This window comes from Phyllostomus hastatus, unplaced genomic scaffold, assembly GCF_019186645.2.
Source record: "Phyllostomus hastatus isolate PE091 unplaced genomic scaffold, TTU_PhHast_1.1 phas_contig_1, whole genome shotgun sequence".
Lineage (NCBI taxonomy): Eukaryota > Metazoa > Chordata > Mammalia > Chiroptera > Phyllostomidae > Phyllostomus > Phyllostomus hastatus.
In genome coordinates this window covers 31,377,590-31,402,407 of record NW_025333498.1, presented here as the reverse complement: position 1 = coordinate 31,402,407, position 24,818 = coordinate 31,377,590, and the positions used below count along the sequence as shown (strand labels likewise).

At 36.4% G+C, this 24,818-nt stretch overlaps 1 protein-coding gene across 1 annotated transcript in view; it reads right to left on the bottom strand.

Moving 5' to 3' along the window:
• ACVR1C (activin A receptor type 1C) overlaps positions 1-24,818 on the bottom strand; it is a 70,056-nt gene that overhangs the window by 32,208 nt on the left and 13,030 nt on the right. Inside the window, exon 2 of the mRNA XM_045857977.1 lies at positions 2,424-2,654. Coding sequence (XP_045713933.1) covers positions 2,424-2,654 — 231 coding nt within the window. The remainder of the gene's footprint in view (positions 1-2,423; positions 2,655-24,818) is intronic.

The window sequence follows — 24,818 nt, the reverse complement described above, 5'->3', positions numbered from 1 at the left end:
AAACTTGTAGGGAAATTATATTTATAAAAGTTATATATCATGTAACCCTGCAATGCCACTCTTAGGTTATTTTCTCAAGAAAAATGAAAACATCTATCAATAGACTTGCATGTGAATGTTCATAGCAGCTTAATAATTGTTAATAACAGCCCAAAAATGGGAATAACCTGACTGCCGCTCATCAGTGGGTGGGTAGACAAAACAAAAAAAAACAAAACAAAACAAAAAAACCATAGTATATTCAAACAATGGGATATTACCCAGAGATAAAAAAAGGAACAAGCTATGGATACACCCAGTGACATGAATAAATCTCAAAACACATGCCAAGTGAAAGAAACCAAATGCAAAAGTAGGTACCTTATGACTTCTTTTATGTGAAACTTTAGGAAAAAAAATAAATCTATTGACACAGATGGAAAATAAATCAGTCATCTGGCTTTAATGAAAGTGGGGATTGACAGATCATTTTGAGGTAATGGAACTGTGGTAGTGGGTGTACATATGTGTCAAAATTCATCAAATTGTTCACTTAAAATGAGTGTGTTTCATTATATCTAAATTAACCTCAATAAAATTGGTTTTAAAAATGAAAGACTGGTTCCTGACCACACTTGAGAGAAGGGTATCGACTTATTCATAGTCAGGCTGAGTTTTCATTGGGCTGGGAAGAACCTACGTACCAGATGCTCTAAGTACTTTTAATTTGCCCAGATACCCATGAACCACTTTGTTCTCCAAGCCCTTTTATTGCAGTGTAAGTACTGTTTTATACCCCTACTGAGTGGCAGACTGCTGTCTTGCAAGTAATTCATTATTTGGAAGGCATATTTAAGAGACAGCTACCACAGACTAACAAGGAGACATCCTTCCTCTACTTAATCTTTTGGATCTTGGTCATGGGTTACACTAACATCAAATATAGGGAGCTTTCACTGCAGGGTGTCTGTGGCCCACAGGTGACTGGGGCGGGGGAAATGTCCAGAATAGATGCCAGATCACTACCACACCAAGGACTCTATGGGATCTGAGAGAGAGTAAATGTAGTCCAAAAAGCAAGACTGCAGGGAACAGGATGAAATATGCCAAGTATAACTTCTGAGGTTGCAATACATAGGTAACGCCTCATAGCACAGTCTTTCCCAGAGAGCAGGACAAGTGCCAGTGGCAGTACATGAAAGGCCTGTAAGGATTCTGGAGATGAGTCGGAATGGCAAACCAGACAAGACAGCACACAACACGATCATTTTTCTGGTTCTCTTAATTTTTTCTGATTATGTATCAAAAAGCCTCATTTCATGCTCGTATGCATTTAACACCTCTTTATTCTCACTTTTAAACAACAAAGAAATACAAAATATACCTACCTGTAATGCAGAAATATGTTTAATTTTTATGTAGTTACCTATTTATGGCAAGTAAACTGCTTTTCATCTGTGGTAATGATTCCAAGGTTCTGAATAAAACAAATGTTTTTCAGTAAAAAAAAAAAGGGAGGATAGCCCATTTATTTTAAAAATAGGTTAAAATACTATAATGGGATATTGATATGGAGATATACAAACACCTGAGATTGGATAGCAGTACCTTAAAATGTTAATGTATAAGAAAGGATATGTGTCTGTATATAGATACTAATATACCAATAAGCTCTGAATTATTGCTCTATTAATAAGTATTGAAAAGAGTCATTAACATGATGTTTTCATGTCATAAGTGAGTTTTTAATTTGAATTACTTGTGCATTAATGTCTCCCCAAATTTTGGATCCCAGACTGCTGACCAAAGGTGAGGTGAAGATTTTCGGCATCTTATAAATTGGGATAAAGCACCATGAAATTGGGGAAAAGCAAAAATATATCTGAACGACAATATCTTTCTGCTAATGAATGTTCTCACATGAATGTGGGCACATAAAGAAGCCATGCAATTGAACAACAATAAAAAAGGGGAAAAAATAAAAAATAAATAAAATAAAATCTTGAAAAAAAGAAGCTGTGCAGAAGGTATCCATAAAAAAAAAGATTCTGTCTCCATAAAAGTTGCAAACCTATCATTTCTTTAGTTTCATTCTTTTCTTTCTTTTTTCTTTTCCTGGTGTACATTAATATGTCTTTCCTTTAAAAGAGGTCATAAAAACTTACATTTACTTTAGGTCTATTAATCACTGCCAAAAATGCAAGTAGCATGGACAAATTTTTCAAAACTATAATGCTGTTGTCAAGGTTTTGACAGTCTTGAACAACTTTAAAAAATCAGCCTCAGCTAGGTTTTAGAGAATTTTACCACACCAAAGGGAAAAAAAAGAGAGAGAGAGAGAATTGTAAAACAGATTGTATTTAAAGAAACAAAAACCAGGTTGATCTCTACCATGTGCATGATTTCCCAAGAACATTTGGAATGAACAGAGATAAACCCCTTACCTGTTGGAAGGTGCAGTGTTATGTTGTTGCAGAAATCCGTGAAGCAGCATTCAGTTTTGGTAACGTTGTTGGAACTGTGACAGAAGACTTGAGCATTTAACTCTGGGAGAGACACACAGGACTTGATCACCTGTTCTTTTCCATTGGTTAGCATAACTGAAGCCCAACATGCTCCTTCAGTGTGGCAGGTGAAGTTTGAAGAGTCACACAAAAGACATACACACTTTAGTCCTGGAACGTATAAGGCAAAAAATGCTTTAACATACAAAAGATCTTCATCATGAAAATTTGTTTCATAATACTTAAGCGTAGAAATTCAGTCTTAATGAAAATTGAGATAGGGATTAAATAAACAACAGTGGATAAACACATGCTAAACATATTAACTCCCTCTCAGAAACATGTTTCGTTAAACAGGTGGCCCAATCATCATTTATTTTCCTTGTATTTTTTTGTGAATGTATTGCTTTTATATTTTAAAACAATTTTTTCATCTATAGTCTAAATCCCTCCTCCTCAAGTTCAGTCAGCTCATTCCTAAATCACTAGCTCCTATGAAACACTAGAAAACAGTAACACAGAGGCCAAGGGAGACACTAAATGTGATTACAGCAGCTGTGTAACCAGGCAATCCAGTTCATTGTGTCCATTCTCTCTCACTGCTGTAATCTTTTCAGTGAGTGTGCTAAACACAAGCCTGACCATAGATATTCACAGCTCTAAAAACAATTGTGTGATTCTTTACATAGGCATGCAGTGATATTTAACATTGTTGTTATTGTCATAGTACCTTCAAGACACTGATGAGCCATTATACTTCACCTCTTCACTTAAAGAACACATATTAGAAGAGTCATTTGAACATAGATCATGACCTTCGAGCAATTTTCTTTAATGAGCACATCTATTCAGTAAAGCAAAGCACATCAATTGTAGGATTTCATACATCTACTGCAATAAAACTTTCACAAACTAGATTGTGCTTTTTTAATTTGTTTGCTTCACAAGCCTCCTCCACACTCCCCACTTCTCACACACACACACACACACACACACTAACTCACATGTTCCAAGTGGTGCAGTAATTCTGTTTTGATGTAAAATATCTTTCAGCCAGAAAAGTCCAGAGATTGTGAGTAATTTATTTAAATTTTATTTAATCACATTGTTTTAAAATAGTACAATCTGAATAAACCTTTTGTATTTTTACTTTAATAAACTTTTTCTTAAATCATAACTACTCCCTTCTGCCATTAACTGGGTATCCAAAATTTTACCATGCAATCGTTTTCATTCAGATAAAAGTCTAACTTACTAGTCAAATTGGAGCTGATTTTATACCTACAAAATATTTTATACACAAATGGCAATTAATATACTCAACTTCAAATACCAATATAAGAACAAATATGGGTAGCATTTCTAAATAACTAGGTGACTAAGAAAGAAAAAATATGTATTGATTAATAGAAATTATCTCTTCTTTTGATAATTTTTCTTGACTACTAAAATATCATCCCCATAAACATTTTCAGTCTTACATGCTAGACAATCATAAAATAAAATACAGTTTTGTTACTGACACTGGACGAAGCACAATGACTCACTCCTCTATTTGTTCCAATGGTGATCCATATCAATATATGATGTTGTTGACATTTATGTGCTATGAAAGAACTTTATAATCTAGACTGGGAGTCAGTAGAACTAGATATATAAAATCTAGGTGATTTGCATTTTAAATTACTTTTCTTGCAAAAAGTGAGCTCATACAATGTGGATCCATCCACCCAGGTGTCTTTTGAAACTGAACTCTCTCTGGCATCTTCCAATTCCAATGAGACTAAGGCCTTCAAGCTAGTTACACTAGCTTTGTAATCTTGGGCATTACTGGCCCCTCTGTGCCTCCATTTCCTTATATGAAAGATAAAAATATATTTCTTCATAGAGTTGTGATAAAAAAATTAACCTATGTTGTTATGAAGAATAAATCTATGTAAAGTCTTTAGAACAGAGTCTGGTACATAGAAAGTGCTATGTAAATATTAGTAACTACATCTTTTCCTACTGGAGGAGGTAAAGCTTGTTGTCCTATGCAAATAGTCAAAATATATTTGTAATCCATAAAGGAATGGCTGAATAAACTAGGGTGCACAGGTCACTTAAAAGGCATAACAAGGAAATGCATCTCCTTTTGCTCTGCCCAGTAAGTTCAACTTTATCGTACTTTTAATCGTTCATGCTAGAACCTAGATAGACAGTCCCACAACAGGGCAGTGTCTGGTGATGGTCCAGATAAAGGTCCAGGGAGAGATGAAGGCTACAGGCCCAGCTCTGTCTCTCACTCTCTGGTTGACTCTGGAGATGAATAACCTCACAGGCCTTCACTGCCCCGCTCTGAAAATGAGAAATAAACTGGGAAGGGGGAAGTGGATCCAGAAATCCTGAAGTCACACTTGGTCCCAAGATTTTATGACTTAGGAATTTACAATTTATGGATTTTCACAATTACAAAACACAGAAAACTCTTTGATATAAAGAAACTGACTCCACTGTGGTTATTCTTCAATCTCATCTTTTAAGGGGCTGAAGTTGGGAAGAGTAAGTCTTCTTCCATACTGCTACTAATCCATTTGTTACTAGACTCATCAGAGTCTCCTGGAATTTTCTTTTTCCAAGAGAGACCTAGCCTGGAAACCAAGGCAACTAAGGAATACAGACCCACTTAGTGACTACAACTGTAAATAGTCAATGACTAAACATGTGTTAGTTTTTCATTTATTTATCATTGTGTATAATTTCCAGTGCAACTGTGGGAGTTACCTGTCACTGTCTTCTTGTTATAGGTAAAGAAGTGAGGCTCAAAAAGGTCAAGTGACTGAATCAATGTGGCCACTAGACTACTCGAGCCATGTGGCTTCTATTTTACCAAAGCTGATATTTTTTAAATGGGGACAGAAACCATTTTCCCACGTTATTAGTTTCTAGAAATTGTGAATAAAATGTAATTATAAGACAGCAGAGAGGAATTAATAGTCAACTGACAGTTGAGATTTTGATCTGTATTCTCCTAATAACCTTTTGAAACATAATATTTTTTAAACAAATTCTACCTACCTATTTTCTGAGGAGACAGGTGGTCCAATAAGAGTCAAAAGCACGTGCCTTGCATAAAGTATAAATAAGCTTATCTTTCAGGTTATCTGAATTTTGCATTAAGTGTTGGCTTCTAAGTACCTAACCTGATACTTTTTCTTCGAAGCAATATTAGCTCCTTATAAGAATGATTACATACTAGTTCTCATCAAGGAATAATATGGACACTCACTGACTGTTTAACAGGCTATAAAATTTCCTTCGGTTTAAAGTAAAAGGTATTAATCAAAAGAATATACACTTAAGTAATATAGTTAAAACATAGTAAATGACACCTTACTTTAAATGTTGCACAGTGGAAAACACTGGCAAAATTGAGAATTTGTTGATTATCAAACATCTGCTAAATGTTCTCATTTATTCCAGGTCAACTGGCAGTACGATAGCCCTGACAGAACAAACAGCAAATGAAAAGAGCCTAAGGTGTATATCTAACAGACAGCATATTCAATCTTGCCTTTTTCATTTCCCACTGATCCACGAGATGGTCTCATTTTGTATATAATTAAACCATATTTATGTCAACCATCCTCAAAACAGAACCCTTGTGTTGCCAATTAAAAGATAAGTTGCCATTAGTGATTACACTTAGGCTTTCATAGTTTGTTTTTTTTAATCTGCTGTTAAATTAGTCAATTATACTAGAATATTCCATGACAGGATAAACCTGGTTACTATCAGACTAGTCCAGCCTTGCGTTTCTTTATTTTATTCTTTCCTGGTATACTCCACTTGAGTCATATGGAAATCGGCAGCAAATGAAGTTGAAGAAAGAGGTAATTACCCGTAATAAGGAGGTCTGTTAGATTTTCCCCCACAAGGAAGATTGCACTTTTCCTGGGTCTCCTCCCACCCCTTTAATTATCCCCTTTCCCCCCTTTTGTCAATTAGTCTGTAAAAGCCAAGACATCTGTTACCAACATGAAACCAACGGATGTGCATATTCCTAATCAACCAGAAACTAACTTTTCATACATATTTGCAGGTGATGGCAAGCATACTCTGATGTCCAGAAATGTAAAAACTATCAGACTGCAAAAAAAAGAACCAAATTTATTGATTTGCATGTATGTGCTATTCCTGTTAAAAAGTCAAATATTTGCTTGAGAAATATTACTTGTTTTGAATTAGATATGATTTATAGTAAGTTGTTTTTCTATTCCCTAGGTTTCCTCCATTTGGGGTCTATATGATAAAATATCTATTGACCAGGGTGTTACATAAATTTCTCACACATACCCTTTCTTTTTTTCCATCAGTTGATTCAATTTCCCTAATTTTAGAGAAGGCTAGTAAACAAAAAATTTTTTAATTTCAAAAAATTCTCAAATTTGACCTGCCAAGTATGTAATCATCATTTGCAGGCTTCTGAACTAACAAGATGAAAAGTTCAAGTTCATCAGTGTGCTGAATCTGAGAAGTATGACAGCAGGAGAGAAGCCAGACAACTAGCACTTGTGGAAGTGAGGCAAAGCCAGACATCCACAAGAATTTCAAAATCTGCAGGGTGGAGACCCAGGAAAGAGTTGATGTTGCAACTCAAGTCTGAAGACAGTTTGGAGGCAGAATTCCCTCTTCTTCAGGGGACCTTGGATTTTTTTTTTTCTCTTAAGGGTTTAAACTGATTTGATGAGGCCCACCCAATTATGGAGTGTAATCTACTTTACTCAAAGACTACAAAGTCTAATCCTAAAAATAACTTCACAGACCTATCCAGACTACTGTTTGACCAACTATCTGGCTACTGTAGCTAAGTAGGCACATAAATTAACCATCTCAAGCAGTGACTACATGGAAAATACTATAGGAAGAAATAAGGAAGGGTGATAGAAAGGAAAGCCAGAAGAGCACTCCCTAAAGGTATTATAGCATTAAAGGACATTATGATAGTGTGGTAAACCAAGTCAGGGATGTGTACACAGTGTCTTTGGACAAAGAGGCTGAACACTGGTTGATCCAGCTGGTGTTAGGAACAGAGGCAGTAGAACAGGCTTATTTGTGGTGTGTCTAGTGAAGCACAATTGTTCTTCATCACCCTCAGTCCCCTTCCCTCCCCCTTTCAAAATATCAGCCCCACCCCACAGTTCTCAAAGACCCCCCAGTCAACCCCCATCAGCCTGGGGAAACCTCGGCAGTCCTTGCCCACACTTCAGCGGGAAATAGTTCTGGCTGTGGGGCTGAAATGTATGGGCACTAACCTGCTCCCAATTCACAAACGGGTTCTTGTCACACCCATTCCCCAGGAACTCCATTCCTCATCCCAGCAGGAATCTTGGCATCCTGAGACACCTTCCCTGGAGTTGCAGGTAAGGGCTCCAAGTCCTCCCCAACTGCTGGGCCCAGAGGCTTCCACCTCTTCATTGCTTGGTTGGTTTGCAGGCCTTCCCGGAGGTCCCCACAAATCCCCAGGCTTTCAGCTGGGCATTGGCATGAGTGAACTCCAATCCCCATCAGCTCCTGGCTGGCTTCACTCCCTAACCGCCATAGGGAGACTTACTCATTGGATGATTTCCCAGCACACCCAGATACTATCTATCAACAGCAAAGACAGGACTCTGGCTACTTTTTACAGAATGACCTCCCCTCTGGAGTAGCATTTCTCAAGCATTTTTAAAATTTGTGTCTCCTTAAAAATAAAAATCTCACATCCTTCCTTTTTTTTATTTCAGTTTTTAAAATAAAACACATAGCTTGGCCCTGACTGGTGTGGCTTAGTGGGTTGGACGTTTTTCTGCAAACCAAAGGTCACAGGTTGGATTCCTGGTCAGGGCACTGCCTGGGTCGTGGCCTTGTGAGAGGCAACTGATAGATGTTTCTCTCACACGTGGATGTTTCTCTCTCTTTCTTTCTCCCTCCCTTCTCCTCTCTCTAAAAACAAATAAAATCTTAATAAAATGCATAGTTTGTCTAGAAACGAATCAACCCAGTTGTCATTTGAATGTGATTTTCATTGTTAAAGTGGCCCTCTGCTCTCCCACCCACTGAATGTATCACTGCTCTAGCGTTGGGGAAAGGCTCTGAAAGTCACTGCCTGCTAGGTTGGAATTTTTTAAGAGAAATCTCTTGCCTGCACCGAAAGATTCTAGCTGTCCAAATACAGCTGGTAAATTCTTTCCAAATTAGAACAAGAAAAACTGATAAACCCAGAATACTTATTAAAATTTGTCTATTAATTTAGGTCCTATTGTCATGTTGATCTTCACATAAAGTCATACTTGATAGCAGTGTTACCAGATTTGGGGATTTCACTGACCAATTCAATTTCAAAAATAATTTTGGAGCCCAAACAAGGGCTGTATACATTTTTGCTCTCTCAAGGAAAAACACTGGAGAGGGTGAAAGAAGAAAGCACCCTCTGTTACCATCACTTCAAAAAAGAAAGGGTATTATAATTCCAAACAAATAAGGAAGGGTATAAATCTCATAATTAAGGACTGACTTTACCAAGATCAATGATAACTTTTTAAAATTCAAATGTTGAAAACCATAACTGTCCTTATAATGTTAGATTTCTTTTGTATTTCAGGATACAAATAGTTAATCTGGGAACTGACAATGCATCCGAAAGAGGAGTTTCAGTGTCCAACCTGTGCACGTACTTAGTTTTGTTCACACTGAATGGCCACAGTCCACAGGCCACATAGGAATGCTCTCTAAAACAGAAAACGGCAATCTTCCACAGTGCTGCTTTTACTCAATATGGAATATTCTGGAAAACGTAAAAGCTGAGTAAATAATAGCCACCAGCCCCAAACTACAAAGAAAGCTAATGGTAGCAGATTAGTTGTTTGGCTAACAAGGAACTTCCCTGCTTTGGGAACTGGCAGCTGGGCCTTCCAGGCCTCGCTCAATGAACTCACATTACACAAATGTTCACCTCCCAGAAATTCACTCTGCGATGCTTCCACTGGCATTAGGGCTCAGAGCTTAATATTGTAATTGACCAGCCTACTCGTTTTGGTCTATTTTATAGGACTTAAGAGCATGAGACACAATTTTTGAATTATAACAGACTTATGCTGTTATAATACAAGTTAATGATAAAAAAACAATGTTTTAAAAGCTAAGGAAGCTTTGACTTGTTTAAAGGAGAGAATTAAAAATAATAAGTAAAGAAAAAATTAAGTAATCAACAATTAATTGTCAAACTACAGGGCTAAAAGAATGTGCAGATAGAAAAAGACACAAAATTATCTCAAGTTTATAATGAAAGCAGTGAAGAAAATTGAAAAGTTAAAGTCCTCAAGAGTTCTCAGGGGCTCACTTGTCAGAAATTTCTCTCACAATCTACAGTTATTCATTTATATAATCAGATATGGTAAGGAACAGATAATTATTAATCTAGAAATAAAAGGAAACTATCCAAAGTCAGAAGATGATCTAACTAAAAATAGAATAGAAAGTGAAAAGTTGAAAGGGAAGGAGAAGGGCAAATCATATAAAGGAAAGGTTTTTTTAAAGACTCGTTCCAACTGGGCTTCTTTCCAACACTGACCCCAAGACCCAAAGGTTTGGCTTCGATGCTCTGAAGAACTCATGCTGTACAAACACAAGAAGGGCAGCATCTCCTGCCCCTCTATTCAGACAAGGTATGTTGCAGTGGGAACTGAGGACAGGAGATAAAATTTTTAAAGCCATAATTTTAAAAAAATATATCATTCTCAGACTTCTAGAATTATCAGAACTGCTTTAGAAGTTGGATTATGTGGTTTTTCCTAGAACTGTATTTTCCTTTTTTATCAAAGCATTATTAAACAAAATAACTACTTTTCTGCAGCAACATAAATATATTTCAGTACATAAAAATGAAGAAATATAAAAAGGACTGGGAGGATCTCAGCAAAGTCTCAAAGAATTCATATAAGCCAGAACAAAAGGCAAGTCAAAGGCAGGTTGTCCTATCTGAGTTTTGCTGCTTCTCTTGTGATAAACCAGTATAAAACAACAAAGAACAAAAATTTGAAAAAAAAAAAAACAATAGCAAAGACACAAACAACAACTTCATCTTTGCAGCTCTGTTCAATTGAGTTTAAGCTTGTTGCAACTCATCAAGGCTCCTGTTGTTCAGGAGACTCTGAGTTTGTAGTTGGAATCCTGAGCCACTGCTAGACTAGCAGTGTGGCCCAGAAAGTGACTCCACCTCTTTAAATCTGACTATGCACCAGTAAAGAACAGATAGTAATTCCCATCTCCCAGGAGTCTTATGTGACTAAAATATATTTTACACAAACAGCAGACGTTAAAAAAATTAAGCTCCTGCTATTACAAATTATGAGCTGTCAAAAGCTCAACATTGAAAGCCCAAACAACACTTCTTAAAAATAACTTTGTTTCTCAAGAATTAAAAAAAAAAAATGAAGAGAAGCGTAGGAACCTCCAGGACATCTTTAAACTTTCCAACATCTGAATTATAGGGGTACCAGAAGGGGAAGGGGAAGATCAACAAGTGGAAAGGTTATTTTAAAAAAGAATAAAGGAGAACTTCCCCAATCTGGCAAAGGAAATAGACTTCCAGGAAGTCCAGGAAGCTCAGAGAGTCCCAAAGAAGTTGGACCCAAGGAGGAACACACCAAGGCACATCATAATTATATTACCCAAGATTAAAATGAAGGAGAGAATCCTAGAAGCAGCAAGAGAAAAGGAGACAGTTACCTACAAGGGAGTTCCCATCAGACTGTCAGCTGATTTCTCAAATGAGACCTTGAAGGCAAGAAGGGACTGGAAAGAAGTATTCCAAGTAATGAAAGGCAAGGACCTACATCCAAGATTGCTCTATCCAGCAAAGCTTTCATTTAGAATGGAAGGGCAGATAAAATGCTTCTCAGATAAGGTCAAGTTAAAGGAGTTCATCATCACCAAGCCCTCATTATATGAAATGTTAAAGGGACTTACTTACCTAAGAAAAAGAAGATAAAAACTATGTACAGCAAAATGACAGCAAACTCACAATTATTAACAACCATACCTAAAACAAACAAACAAAAACCTAAGCAAACAACTAGAACAGGAACAGAACCATAGAAATGGAGATCACATGGAGGGTTAGCAACAGGGGAGTGGGAAGAAGACAGAGGGGGAAAAGGTACAGAGAATAAGTAGCATAGATGGTAGGTAGAAAATAGGGGGAAGGCAAGAATAGTATGGGAAATGTAGAAGCTAAAGAACTTATGACACATGGACATGAACTAAAGTGGGGGAATGTGGGTGGGAGAGGGCATGCAGGGTGGAGGGGAGTGAAGGGGGGAAATGGGACAACTGTAATAGCATAATCAATAAAACATATTTTAAAGAAATAACTTTGTTTCTGACAGTCCTTTCTGGCTTTGATGAACTTTTTCTTTGATAATGACATTGCCACACTAAAGTAATAAAATCTATATCTCCAAAATAAAATAAGCATTTTTGTTTAAAAAACGTAAAAGCAACAAAACTTTGGCATGTGAGCATGATCAAAAAGTAGGAGTAGCCAAACCGGTAATTCTTGCATTGCCTACCACATCTCTTTTTGCTTCACAGTCATTTCTTGAGTTTGACAAATAAACTTGGAAAAGACAATTATGTCAATAGAAAAATAGACAAAGTAGATGAACAAAAAAGGAAAAATTGTCAATAAACATGGAAAGCTTTAATTTCATTAATAATCAAGGCAGAAAATTAAAACAAAGACATAATTTTCATTTGCTAAACTGGAAATTATAATACACAGAAATAGCAAGGGAGGATCAATTAAATTTTACTTTATACACAGTTGGTGGAGTATCAATTAATTAAACTTCTAGGAGTAGTTTAGGATATGATGTATTTGTCTCCAGTCCTTAAAATATTTATGATCTTTGGGTTGTATTTCCACTTCCTCTATATCAAATAATTAGAAAAACAAAATTTTATTTCAGACTTCTACTGCAGAGTTATTATTCACAACAGTCAAAATGGCAATACCTAAATGTCACCAAATCAATACATTTAAATTAATTTTGATAATCCATATGATGGCATAATATCCTGTTTTTAATAATATTTAATTAGAGTAGAAATTACTCACTATAAATATGAAAAGTAGAATTAGAGAACACACATGATATGATTTCAATTTAAATATATATATATATATGCATAGAAATAAAGACTAAAAAGAAATACATAAAAAATACTAATAGCAGTTATCTCTGAGGTATCAAACAAAAATGATTTTTACATTTTTCAACATCTTTCCCTAATTTCCTATAATGGGCACAAGTAATGGTATAATCAAAAAGTAACAACAACATTATTTTGTTGAAGTCACTTATTGCTCTTTCAAAATATTTAATTCATAGGGAGTCACTGAGGATATCACAGGGATATTTTCAGTTAACTCTTCTATACAGGCCTTTAAAATAACACAGATGATGGAGTCTGGTAAACACCCACAAGCTCACTGCCATGTTACCCCATAGCTCACAGCAACTCTATTTCCAAGACCCAAGAACTGGAATTTGTGGTCTCAAAATAGCCCAGCATATCAGAAAGCAGGTCTGCCCCTGAAAATTCAGATACGTGAGTATCACAGAATGGATTCTCCTCTACACTGAAAACTTATCTGATGTCTGGGACAAAAACCAACAGACTAGCCTACCCTGATGATATTTCCATAACTTCTCATCTCATTGTGTAATTTGTCTTGGAAGTGGGTTAAAACAGTCATAGTGACTTTCCCTGACTGTGTAGAAGACAATCAAAAAAATGCTGACTGCCCACTTTGTGCATGACACTGTATTGACCCAGGGGTACCTCAAACCTGACTCAGCACAATGAGGTTTCTTAATGCATTAATGAGCTTGTGTATAGACTGCAGATGCAAGCAAAATTTTCCATAAGCAAGCTTAATGCTATAGTAAACCAACTAAAAGAGCCGGAACAGCCCATAAGTGCACCCTTGTGGGTGATAAATGACCTTTCAGGTTGAACCAAATGCTTTTACCTAAAAGAGCAGGTGAGTAATGCTGCGTTTACAAAGGTCCTTATCTAGGTATGGATAATGTCCCTCAGTTGTAATTTCCTTTACTAAGAGAAGAAATTACTACTCCATGCTAATGAACAAAACATAGCCTAACTTACCATATTTTGATTTCACTTCTGTCTACTTTGTGTCAATTTACAGACTGAAGATTATATATGCAAAAAGCATTTTAATGTGTACAGAAATCCTTTACATAGAAGTAATATAACAAAAATAAATCAAGTATTTGTATTTTTAAAATATTTTTGTTTATATAACCAATGTTTTAAATGCAAATAGTAAAAAAAAATGTATAGAAAGAATTACAATATAAAGTATCCATCTAGTGACCCACAAGTCTCACTTCCCAGAAGCACTCACTTTTCACCATTTTTGTTGTTTTTTAGGACATTACCTAAGAACAATACCTTTAAAAACACACTACTGTTCTTTTTTTAAAAAGATTTTATTGATTTATTTTTAGAGAGGGAAGGGAGGGAGAAAGAGAGAGAGAGAGAGAAATATCAATGTGCGGTTGCTGGGGCCCATGGCCTGCAACCCAGGTATGTGGCCTGACTGGGAATCGAAGCTGTGACACTTTGGTTCGCAGCCCGCTCTCAATCCACTGAGCTACGCCAGCCAGGGCTTACACTACTGCTCCTGATAAATCAGTTTGAAACATAATCTGCCGACTTCCTGATTTATGTAAGGCTTGTTCACACACATGCACTCCAATTAAGGGAGGAGGTTCAAGCTTATTGGGATATAATTTACATATGGTAATATTCATCCTTTCTGTATATAGCCTTACAAAATAGACAACTGCAGTTCAGTCATCCCTCTCCCCAGTTTCCTCACACAGCCTTTTGCACAGCCCCTCCTACCCCCCCAGCCTGTGGCAAGCAATGATGTTTTCTGTTTTGATAGGTTTTGCTTCACCAGAATGAGAAATGAATGCAGCTTGTTGATTCTGGCTTCTGTTACTTGCCTTAAGGCATTTGAGATTCATTCATGTTGTTGCATAAATCAATAGTTCATTGAATAAATATACAACTGTTAGTTGATCCATTCACTAGTTTAAGGATGTTTGACTTTTTCACACATTTTGTGGATTAGGAATTAGCCTGTAAGAAAAATTAATATATAGATTTTATATGAAATAAGTTCCATTTCTATTCACTAAAAATCTAGGCTTGAGATTAGTATGTTTTATAGAAAGTGTGTATTTAATTTTATGTAAAATTATCAGTATTTTTCAAAGTGGCTATACTATTTTACATGTCACCAGTAATGTGTGAGAGTGCCAGTTACTTATCATTTCTGTCAGCACTTGGTATTGTCACTTTGAGTTTTGGTTTGTTTGTTGTTTGAGGGTTGTTTGAATTTGTGTTAGCCATTCAAATAGGTATGCAGTGGCATGTCATTGTGGTTTTAAAAAGCATTTGCTTAATGCCTAATGGTACTGAGTACTTTTGGGAGGTTCTATTCATATATCTTCTTTATCTGTCTAAATCTTTTGCCCACTTTTTTCCTTTTTTACTCAGTACAATTGTTTTCAAATTACAGTGGACATTCACTATTATTTTCTATTACTTTCAGGTGAACAGCACAGTGGTTAAACATTTATACAATTTACAAAGCGATCCCTCCAATAAATCTACCTACCTAGCACCATACATAGTTTTACAATATTAATGAGTGTGTGCCCTATGTTATATTTCACATCCCCATGACTATTCTGTAACTACCAATTTGTACTTCAAAATCCCTTCACCTTTCACTCAAGCTCCCAAAAGTCCTCTCATCAGTCAACCTTCAATTTATTCTCTGTACTTATCTGTCACCCTGTTTTGTTTGTTCATTTATTTTGTTCTTTAGATTCCACATATAAGTGAAATCATATGGTATGTGTCTTTCTCTTGACTGATTTCATTAGTATAATAACCTCCAGGTCTATCCATGCTGTCCCAAATGGTAAGATTTTACTCTTTTTTTATGGTTGAGTTTGTATTTCATTGTATAAGGGTACATCTTCTTTATCTACTCATCTATTTACTCATCTATTGATGGGCCCATGGGTTGCTTCCACATCTTGGATATTGTAAATAATGCTGCAATGAACATAGAAGTGCATGTCTTTTCAAATTAGTGTTTTGAGTTTCTTTGGATATATTACCAGAAGTGGAATTTCTAGGTCATAAAGTAGTTCTATTTTTAACTTTTTGAGGAACCTTCATATTGTTTTACATGGTGGCTTCACATTTTGCATTCCCAACAGTGCCCTAGGGTTCCCTTTTCTTCATATTCTCACCAACACTTGCTGTTTGTTGATTTATTGGTGGTAGCCATTTTGACAGGTATGAACTGATACTTCATTGTGGTTTCTTTTTGCATTTCTTTGATGATTCGTGATGTTGAGCATCTTCATATATCTCTTGTTTTGCACACTTCTTACTGACTTTTTTGTTTTCCTTACTGTGTTCTATGAATTACTTATATATTCTGATTCAAGTGCTTTAATATGTGTTTTGCATATACTATCTTCTAGCCTGCAGCTTGTCTTTTCATTCCCTTGAGACTATCTTTCAAAGTCTTTAATTTTGATGAAGTTCCATTGATCAATATTTTCTTTTATCGAATATGCTTTCAGTGCTGTCATCTAAGAAATTGTACAACCCAACATCAAAAGATTTTCTTTAGTAGAAGTTTTTATAGTTTTAGATTTTATTTTTATGTCTATGAGTCATTCTGAGTTAACATTTATAAACATGTAAGACATGTAAGACATGTTTATAGGTTCTTTTTTTGTTTACCTAGTCCAACCTCATTTGTTGAATAGACTACCCATTAAATTGCCTTTATACCACTTTTTAAATAAAAAGAACAATTGATCATATATGTATGAGTGTATTTCCAGTCAATTAATCAATACGCTTCTCCTTGTGCCAATAACACACTGCCTTAATTACTGTAGATTGTTGGATTCAATTTGATAAATTTTGTTGCAGATTTCTGTATCTGTATGGTAGGAATTAATATGTAGTGTTATATATTTATAAATACATATAAATATATATTTATAAATATGTTTTATATTTATTTATTATTGAATTTATTGGGTGGAGTTGGTTCAAAAACCCATACAAGTTTCAAGTATACAACTCAATAAAAAATCATCTGCACCCTGCATCATGTGCCCATCACCCTAAAGTTTCTTTCTATCTCCATTGCCCCCCTCTTTGCACACCTCCACCTACTCCCTTTCTCTCCAGCTATCACTACACTGTTGTCCTATTGTCTGTGTCTGTCACACACATATATATATATAAATATATATATATAATTCTTTGCTTAATCCCTTCATCTTCATTCATCCAGCTCCCCAACCCCCTTCTCCTCTGACAACTGTAAGTCTATTCCATGTATCCATGCCTCTATTTCTATTTTGTTCATCATTTTATTTCATTCATTAGTGTACTGTGTAAGTGATATCATATGGTATTTATTTTTCTATGACTGGCTTATTTCACTTATCATAATACTCTCCAAGTCCATCCATGCTGTTGCAAAATGTAAGGTACCCTTTTTTTATACAGCCAAGTAGTATTCCATTGCATAAATGTACCACAGCTTTTTTATCCACTCATCAATGATGGGCACTTGGGCCACTTGCCGATCTTGGTAATTGTAAATAATGCTGCAATGAACATAGGAGTGCATATATACTTTTGAATTAGTGTTTCAAGTTTCTTCAGATATATTCTCACAAGTAGGATCACTGGGTTAAAAGGCAGTTCCATTTTTAATTTTATGAGGAAACTCCATACTGTTTTCCATAGTGGCTGCACCATTCTGCGTTCCCACCAACAGTGCACTAAGGTTCTCTTTTCTCCACATCCTGAACAGCACTTATTGTGTGCTGATTTATATATGGTAGGCACTCTGCCAGGTGTGAGGTGATATCTCATTGTGGGTTTTTTTTAATTTTTTTAATTTTTTAATATTTTATTTATTTATTTTTAGAGAGGGAAGCGAGGGAGAAAGAGAGAGAGAGAGAGAGAGAAACGTCAATGTGCAGTTGCTGGGGGCCATGGCCTGCAACCCAGGCATGTGCCCTGACTGGGAATCAAACCTGTGACACTTTGGTTCACAGCCCACGCTCAATCCACTGAGCTATGCCAGCCAGGGCTCATTGTGGTTTTAATTTGCATCTCTCTGACAATTAGTAATGTTGAGCATTTTTCATATGTCTATGGCCCTCTGTATGTCCTCTTGGAGAGGTATCTCTTCAGGTCCTTTGCCCACTTTTTTTATTGGATTGTTTGTCTTCCTGGTGTTGAGTTGTATAAATTCTTTATATATTTTGGAAATTAAACCCTTACCAGATATATCATTGGTAAATATGTTCTCCCATACAGTGGATTTTCTTTTCTTTAGCTGTGCAGATGATTTTTAATTTGATGTAGTCCCATTTGTTTCTTTTTGTTTGTTTGTTTGTTTCCCTTGCCCTGGGAGATATATCAGCACAAATATAGCTATGAAAGATAATCTAAAATGTTACTGCATAAGTTTTCTTCTAGAATTTTTATGGTTTCACACTTACATTTAAGCATTTTATCCATTTTGACTTCTGTATGGTTTAAGTCAGTGGTCTAGTTTCACTTTTTTGCATGTACCAGTCCAGTTGTCCCAACACCAGTTTTTGAAGAGACTGTCTTTAGTCCATGGTATTGTTTTGCCTCCTTTGTTAAATATTAATCGACCATATAGGTGTGGGTTTATTTCTAGGCTCTCTGTTCTGTTCCATTGATCTATGTGCCTATTCTCATGCCGGTATGAGGCTACTTTGACTACAGTGGCATTGTAGTACAGTGTGATATCAGATAACATGATACCTCCAACTTTGTTCTACTTAGGGTCTTTTTTGGTTCCATATAAACTTTTGGAATAGTTGTTCTAGATTTGTGAAATATGCCATTGATATTTTAATAGGAATTGCTTTGAATCTACAGATCACTATGGGTAGTATTTGCATTTTAATAATGTTAATTCTGCCAGTCCATGAACACTGTCTGTGTTTCAACTTACTCGTATCTTCCTCAGTTTCTTTCTTCAGTGTCCCATCATTTTCTGAGTAAAGGTCTTTTGTCTCCTTGGTTAAATTTATTCCCAGGTACCTTACTTTTTCTTGTTGTTGTTCTGATAGTAAATGGGATTGTTTTTTTAGTTTCTCTTACTGGTAGTTCATCATAAGTGTATAAAATGCCAGCAATTACTAAGTATTTATTTTATATTCTGCTACTTTGCCAAATTCATTTATTAGGTGGAATAGGGTTTTTTTTTGTGGAATCCTTAGGTTTTCTATGTACAACATCACATCTGTGAATGACAGTTTTACTTCCTCCTTTCCAGTTTGGATGACTTTTATTTCTTCTTCTTGTCTGATTGTTGTTGCTAGGACTTCCAGTACTACGTTGAATAAGAGTGGTAAAAGGAGACATTCCTGTCTTGTTCCTGATCTTAAGGAAAACACTTTTAGTTTTTGCCCATTGACTGTGATGCTGGCTGTGGGCTTTTCATATATGGCCTTTATTATGTTGAGATATAATCCTTCTATTCCTACTTTGCTTAGAATTTTTATCATAAATGGGTGCTGGATTTTATCAAGTGCTTTTTCTGTATCTATTGATATGATCATGTGATTTTTACCTTTCATTTGCTTATGTGATATATCAAATTTATTGATTTGTGAATATTATAGCAACCTTGCATGCCCAGAATAAATCCTACTTGATCATGGTGTGTGATCTGTTTAATGCATTGCTGGCTCTGGTTTGCTAATATTTTATTGAGGATTTTAGCATCTATGCTCATCCAGGATATGGCCTATAGTTTTCTTTCTTTTAGTGTCTTAATCTAATTTTGGAATTAGAATAATGCTGACCTCATAAAAAAAGCTTCAAAGTCTTCCATTTTCTTGAATTTTTTGGAATAGTTTGAGAAGGATAGGTGCTAATTCTTCGAATGTTTGGTAAAATTTGCCTGTGAAGCCATCCAGTCCAGGACTTTTGTTTACTGGGAGTTTTTTTGGTGACTGCTTCGATTTCATTAGCTGTATTTTGTCTGATCAGGTTTTCTGATTCTTCCTGATTCAGTTTTGCAAGACTATATGTTTCTAGGAATTTATCCATTTTGCCCAGGTTATCCTATTTGTTGGCATATAATTGTTCATGATTCTTACAACCTTTTGTATTTCTGTGATGTCAGGTTTTACTTCTCTTTCATTTCTGATTTTATTTATTTGGGTCCTCTATCTTTTTCTTGTTGAGTTTGGTTAAATGTTCATCAATTATCTTCCTTTTCAAAGAACAAGCTCTTGATTTCATTGATCTGTTGTATTTTTTTAAAATCTCTATGTCATTTATTTCTGCTCTGATCTTTATTACTTCCTCTTTGTTGTTTTTCTAGTTCTTTTAGGTGTAGATTGTTTATTTGAGATTTTTCTTGCTTCTTGAGATAGGCCTGTAATGTTATGAACTACCTCTCAGAACTGCTTTCACTGTGTCCCTTTGATTTGGGGTTGTTGTGTATTCACCCTCATTTGTTTCCAGGTAACTTTATATTTCTTCTTTGATCTTATTGACAACCCATTCACTGTTTAATAACATGCTAATTAGCTTTCATGGGTTTGAATTTTTTGAAAATTTTTTTATTGTAATTGATTTCTAGTTTCTTACCATTGTTATCTGAGAAGATGCTTAATATGATTTCACTCTTCTTCAATTTGTGAAGACTTATTTTGTGTCATAATATGTGGTCTATCTTTCAGAATATTTTGTCTGCACTTAAGAAAGTTCTGCTGCTTTGGGATGAAATGTTCTGTAAATATCAATTAAATCCATCTGATCTAATGTGTCATTAAAGGTTGCTGTTTTCTTGGTTTTGTTTTTGTTTTGTTTTGGTCTGGAAGATCTATCCATTGATGACTGGGGTATTAAAATCCCCGACCATGATTTTATTGCTGTCAATCTTTCTTAAGGTCAACCAAGAGGTTCTTTAAATAGTTAGGTGCTCCTATGTTGGGCACATATATGTTTACAAGGTTTATAACCTCTTGCTGTATCAATCCCTATAGTATTACACAGTGATCTTTTTTGTCTCTTGTTATGGCTTTTGTTTTAAAGTTTATTTTGTCAGATATACCAGTACTTTGCCATGTATAATGCACATGTCTTTGCCCAAATTTTTTAAGGAAAAATATGTGCATTACACATGGGTATTACTAATTCTGTATCTATATAAATGTGTTTTTAATGCTTTTATTTATGTTTATGTGTTAAAAGTGTAACTCTAGAAAGCAATAATGATATCTGGATGCAAAACAAAACCCTGAATATGATAATTAGTTTTGTTCCTAAGTATAAATAAATAAATAATTGAATTAAAAATTAAAGCAAACTATAATTTTCCTGAAAGTTTAGACCAAAAACATAGGTGTACATTATACATGGCAAAATATGGTAAGTATTGCTACCCCAGCTTTTTTCCATCTCCATTTACATAAAATATTTTCTTCCATTCCTTCACTTTCAGCCTGTGTGAATCTTTCGTTCTTAGGTGGATCTCTTGTAGATAGCATATACAGAGTCTAGCAGAAATAATGCCTGCTTGAGTGTGGTTGGTAGGATAATAATATGGGTGTAATCATTTATAGTTTTAATTTGAATATTTCCCTAAATTGTCATATGGTGTGCTTGAGTGTGATATTGTTATGTTACAGAATTACATGCTTATGATTTTGTAATAAAAGATTTTGTAATAAAAAAGGTCATTATGAGTGCCAGACCCTGTATATGGGTCATGTTTTCTTATCCATTTATCTACCCTATGTCTTTTGATTAGAATATTTAAGTTTATCAATAGGTACTGATTTATTGCAATTTTTTCCTTTATACCTACATTTCTCTATTTCTCTATTTCTTCTTCTTCTTAAAGGAGTCCCTTTAAGATTTCTTGCAATGCTGGTTTGATGGTAATGAACTATAGCCTTTCTTTCTTTCTTTCATTCTTTCTTTTTTTTTTTTGTCTGTGAAGCTCTTTATTTCACCTTCAATTTTAAATAATAGCTTTGCTGGGTAGAGTAGTCTTGGTTGCGTATCCTTGTTTTTCATCACTTTGAGTATTTCATGTCAATCCTTTCTTGCCTGAAGTGTTTCTGTTGAGAAATCAGCTGACAGTATTATGGAAACTGTCTTGTAGGTAACTGCCTCTCTCTTGCTGTTTTTAAGATTCTCTCTTTGTTTTTAATCTTTGCTATTTTATTGGTCTTGGTGTGGGCCTCTTTATGTTCAACTTGATTGGGTCTCTCTGTGCTTCCTGAACTTATGTGACTTTTTCCTTCATCAGGTTAAAGAACTTTGCAGCCGTTATTTCTTCAAACAAGTCCTCTATTCCTTGCCCACTCTCTTCTGCTTCTGGTACCCCTATGATGCAGATGTTGTTATGCCTGATGTTGGTTCAAAGGTCCTTAAACTTTCCTCATTTTCCTCTTTTCTTTATGATGGTCTGCTTGGGTACTTACTCTTGGTTTGTCCTCTAAAGCACTGATTTGATCTTCTGCCTCATCTAAATTGCTGTTGATTCCTTCTAGTGTGTTCTTCATTTTAGATATTGTAATCTTCATTTCTGACTGGTTCTTTTTTATGGTTTCTAGGTCCTTTTTAATGTTTACTATCTCTCTGTTTAAGTCCTCACTGGGATCATGTTTCTTCCCCTAAGGTCCTTGGGCATCCTTATAACTATTGTTTTAAAGTCTGCATGTGGTATTTTTGTTGCTTCCATTTCATTTAATTCTTTTTCTGAGGATTCCTCTTTTTCTTACATTTGGGGCATATTTTTGTCTCTCCATTTTGTCTCTGTGCATCAGGTAAATGTGCTATAACTCCCAAACTTGTTATGATGGCTTTATGACGTAGGTGTTTTGTTAGGCTCAATAGCACAATCTTCCAAATCACCTGAGTTCAGTGCTCCAGAAATGTTTTTCATGGGTTATGTGCACCCTCCTGTAGTAGTCCAGTCTTAAATGCTATTAGCCATTTCATAGGTGGAGTTAACCCTTCAGGCTGGCTGACTATAAAAATAAACCTCGATCACAATGTATGAGTCACTTTACAGGGAATACCCCCAGAGACTTTGTTCCCAGCAGGGTCTGGTGTCTGCTAGAAACCCCCTTTGGGTGTACCGTGTATATGGCTAGTTGACTCAAGCTCTGGTGTGGTCTGAAGCCCACCACTGGTTGTGTTGGCTCTGGTTCAACTTGGGAAGTGTTCAGGTACAGTTCAGTGTCAGCTGTATCATGTAACTGGCCTTGGGTTACCTGTCTGGAGCTTCCATGCTAGTTACTGTTTGTAGCTGCATCTACTGGGCCTGAGTGTGCTTGGAAGGGGCCAATCTGTGTACAAAGATCAGCTTCCTCCAGCTTAGAGCTGAGAACAGATCTATAAAAGGTCCAAGGCTTCCTGAGGTCCACCTCCACCTGTCAGCTACTCCACCTCCCCCTGAGGTTTGCTTAGCCTTCCTCCAAAGCCTTCAGAAGTCTTATAAAAATACTGTACAGTGGACCCATACACAGGTCATGATCTCAGTAGGGTGACCAACAATCAGATTTAAGAGGATGGGATTAACTGGTCCCCTGCATGGAGGCCACATGGTCAGGCCCTCAGTAAGCAGGAACTAACCCCTCCTCAAGAACCAAACCACCCAGACTCCAACTCTAGCTCCCCCTGGAGGAGTGTGCTACAGGTTCAGATTGGGTGAAGTGAGCACCCTCCTCTGCAGAAGCAAGCTAAGGGGTTAAGAGCCACTGGGAGTCAGGAGAAAAAATCATTGGTGGTACCAGCCAAGCTCCCAGGAGGGATCCAAGCACTTCATTCCAGACAATAGTCTCTGAGGGAGACACACTCCAAATGTCCCAGCTGTGAGCAACCCTTTTTCCCCATCCCCACCACAGAACTGAACTCAGCAGGTCAGGGCCACTAGAACTGGGGAAGAGGAAGATCCAAACAGTCTTCCATTGGGGAGCAATGCATGTAGTTAGGGGTCAGGTACTTATTCCCCTTCCTGGAATAGTGTAGGCTGAGCTTGCAAGAGAGACAAGAATGGTCCTCTTGTGATACAGCCACACAACCCAGCACCCTCCTGTCATTCCCAGACAAAAGCCTCCCCAGGAGATAGCTCTGATACTCCCAGCTCTTCATGGCAATGTGATCCCCAATGCATGACTAAACTCAGCAGGGTGGGGACACAGAGTGGTAGGGTAGGCTAAGTGATTCAACAGGGTCGGGCACTGGCTGTGTACTTGAGGTGGGGAAGAATGGTCCCCTTTCCACACTACCCAATTCAATTAGTGTCTAAGTCTCTACCAAGGACTTCTTCAGAAAAACAGCACTCCAAATGTCCCTGCTGGGTGCAGCCAGTAGAACCCTCTGCAGGATCTGAGAACAACAGAGTGGTGTCACCAGGAGTTGGAGGAATAGGCAGTGCACTCCCCAGGCTGGTGCTGTAAAAACAGAAGCGCTTAACCCTGGAAAAGTGGTATCTGGGTCTCCAGCAGACTTTCTTCTTTCCCAGGTGGGCTGAATCTCCACTAATTTTCACCACCTGATGCTATGCTGGCTCTTTTCCCCATTTCTGTTGCTCTGGGTTGGGAAATCCCTATGTTGGGTGGATAGGCCAGGCTTATGGGTAGAGGGAGTTTTGCAGTCAAGATATCCTTCGAGCTTCTCAGCTGCCACACATGGGTGTGAGGACAGCCTTTTCGATGTCTCTGCCCTTCTTGCTAGTCTCTCTGTGTCTTCTTCTGTAAATCCTTGGTTATGATATTTTAGTTCTGTTAGCCCTCAGTTGCTTATTCAGGTTGATTGCTCTATAATTTAGCTGTAAATCCAACTTGGTGCCAGGAACAAGTGAGTGTAGCTTCGACCTATTCTGCAGCTATCTTAGAATTTCCTGCAGTTTTTTCATTGAGATGTCTTTACCTAGTTTTGGTTTCAGTGTAACGCTAGTCTTCCAAAAAAAAAAAAAAAAAAGAGCTGAAAAGCATTCCCTCAAGAGTTTGGGTAGAATATACACTATTTCTTCTGAAAATTTTGATAGAATTCACTTGTGATGCCATCTTGGATTGGAATCTTCTTCAATAGAAGTTTCAAGCTTTAAATTATGAAATGAATTTTATATATCAATGTGTGTGTGTGTGTGTGTGT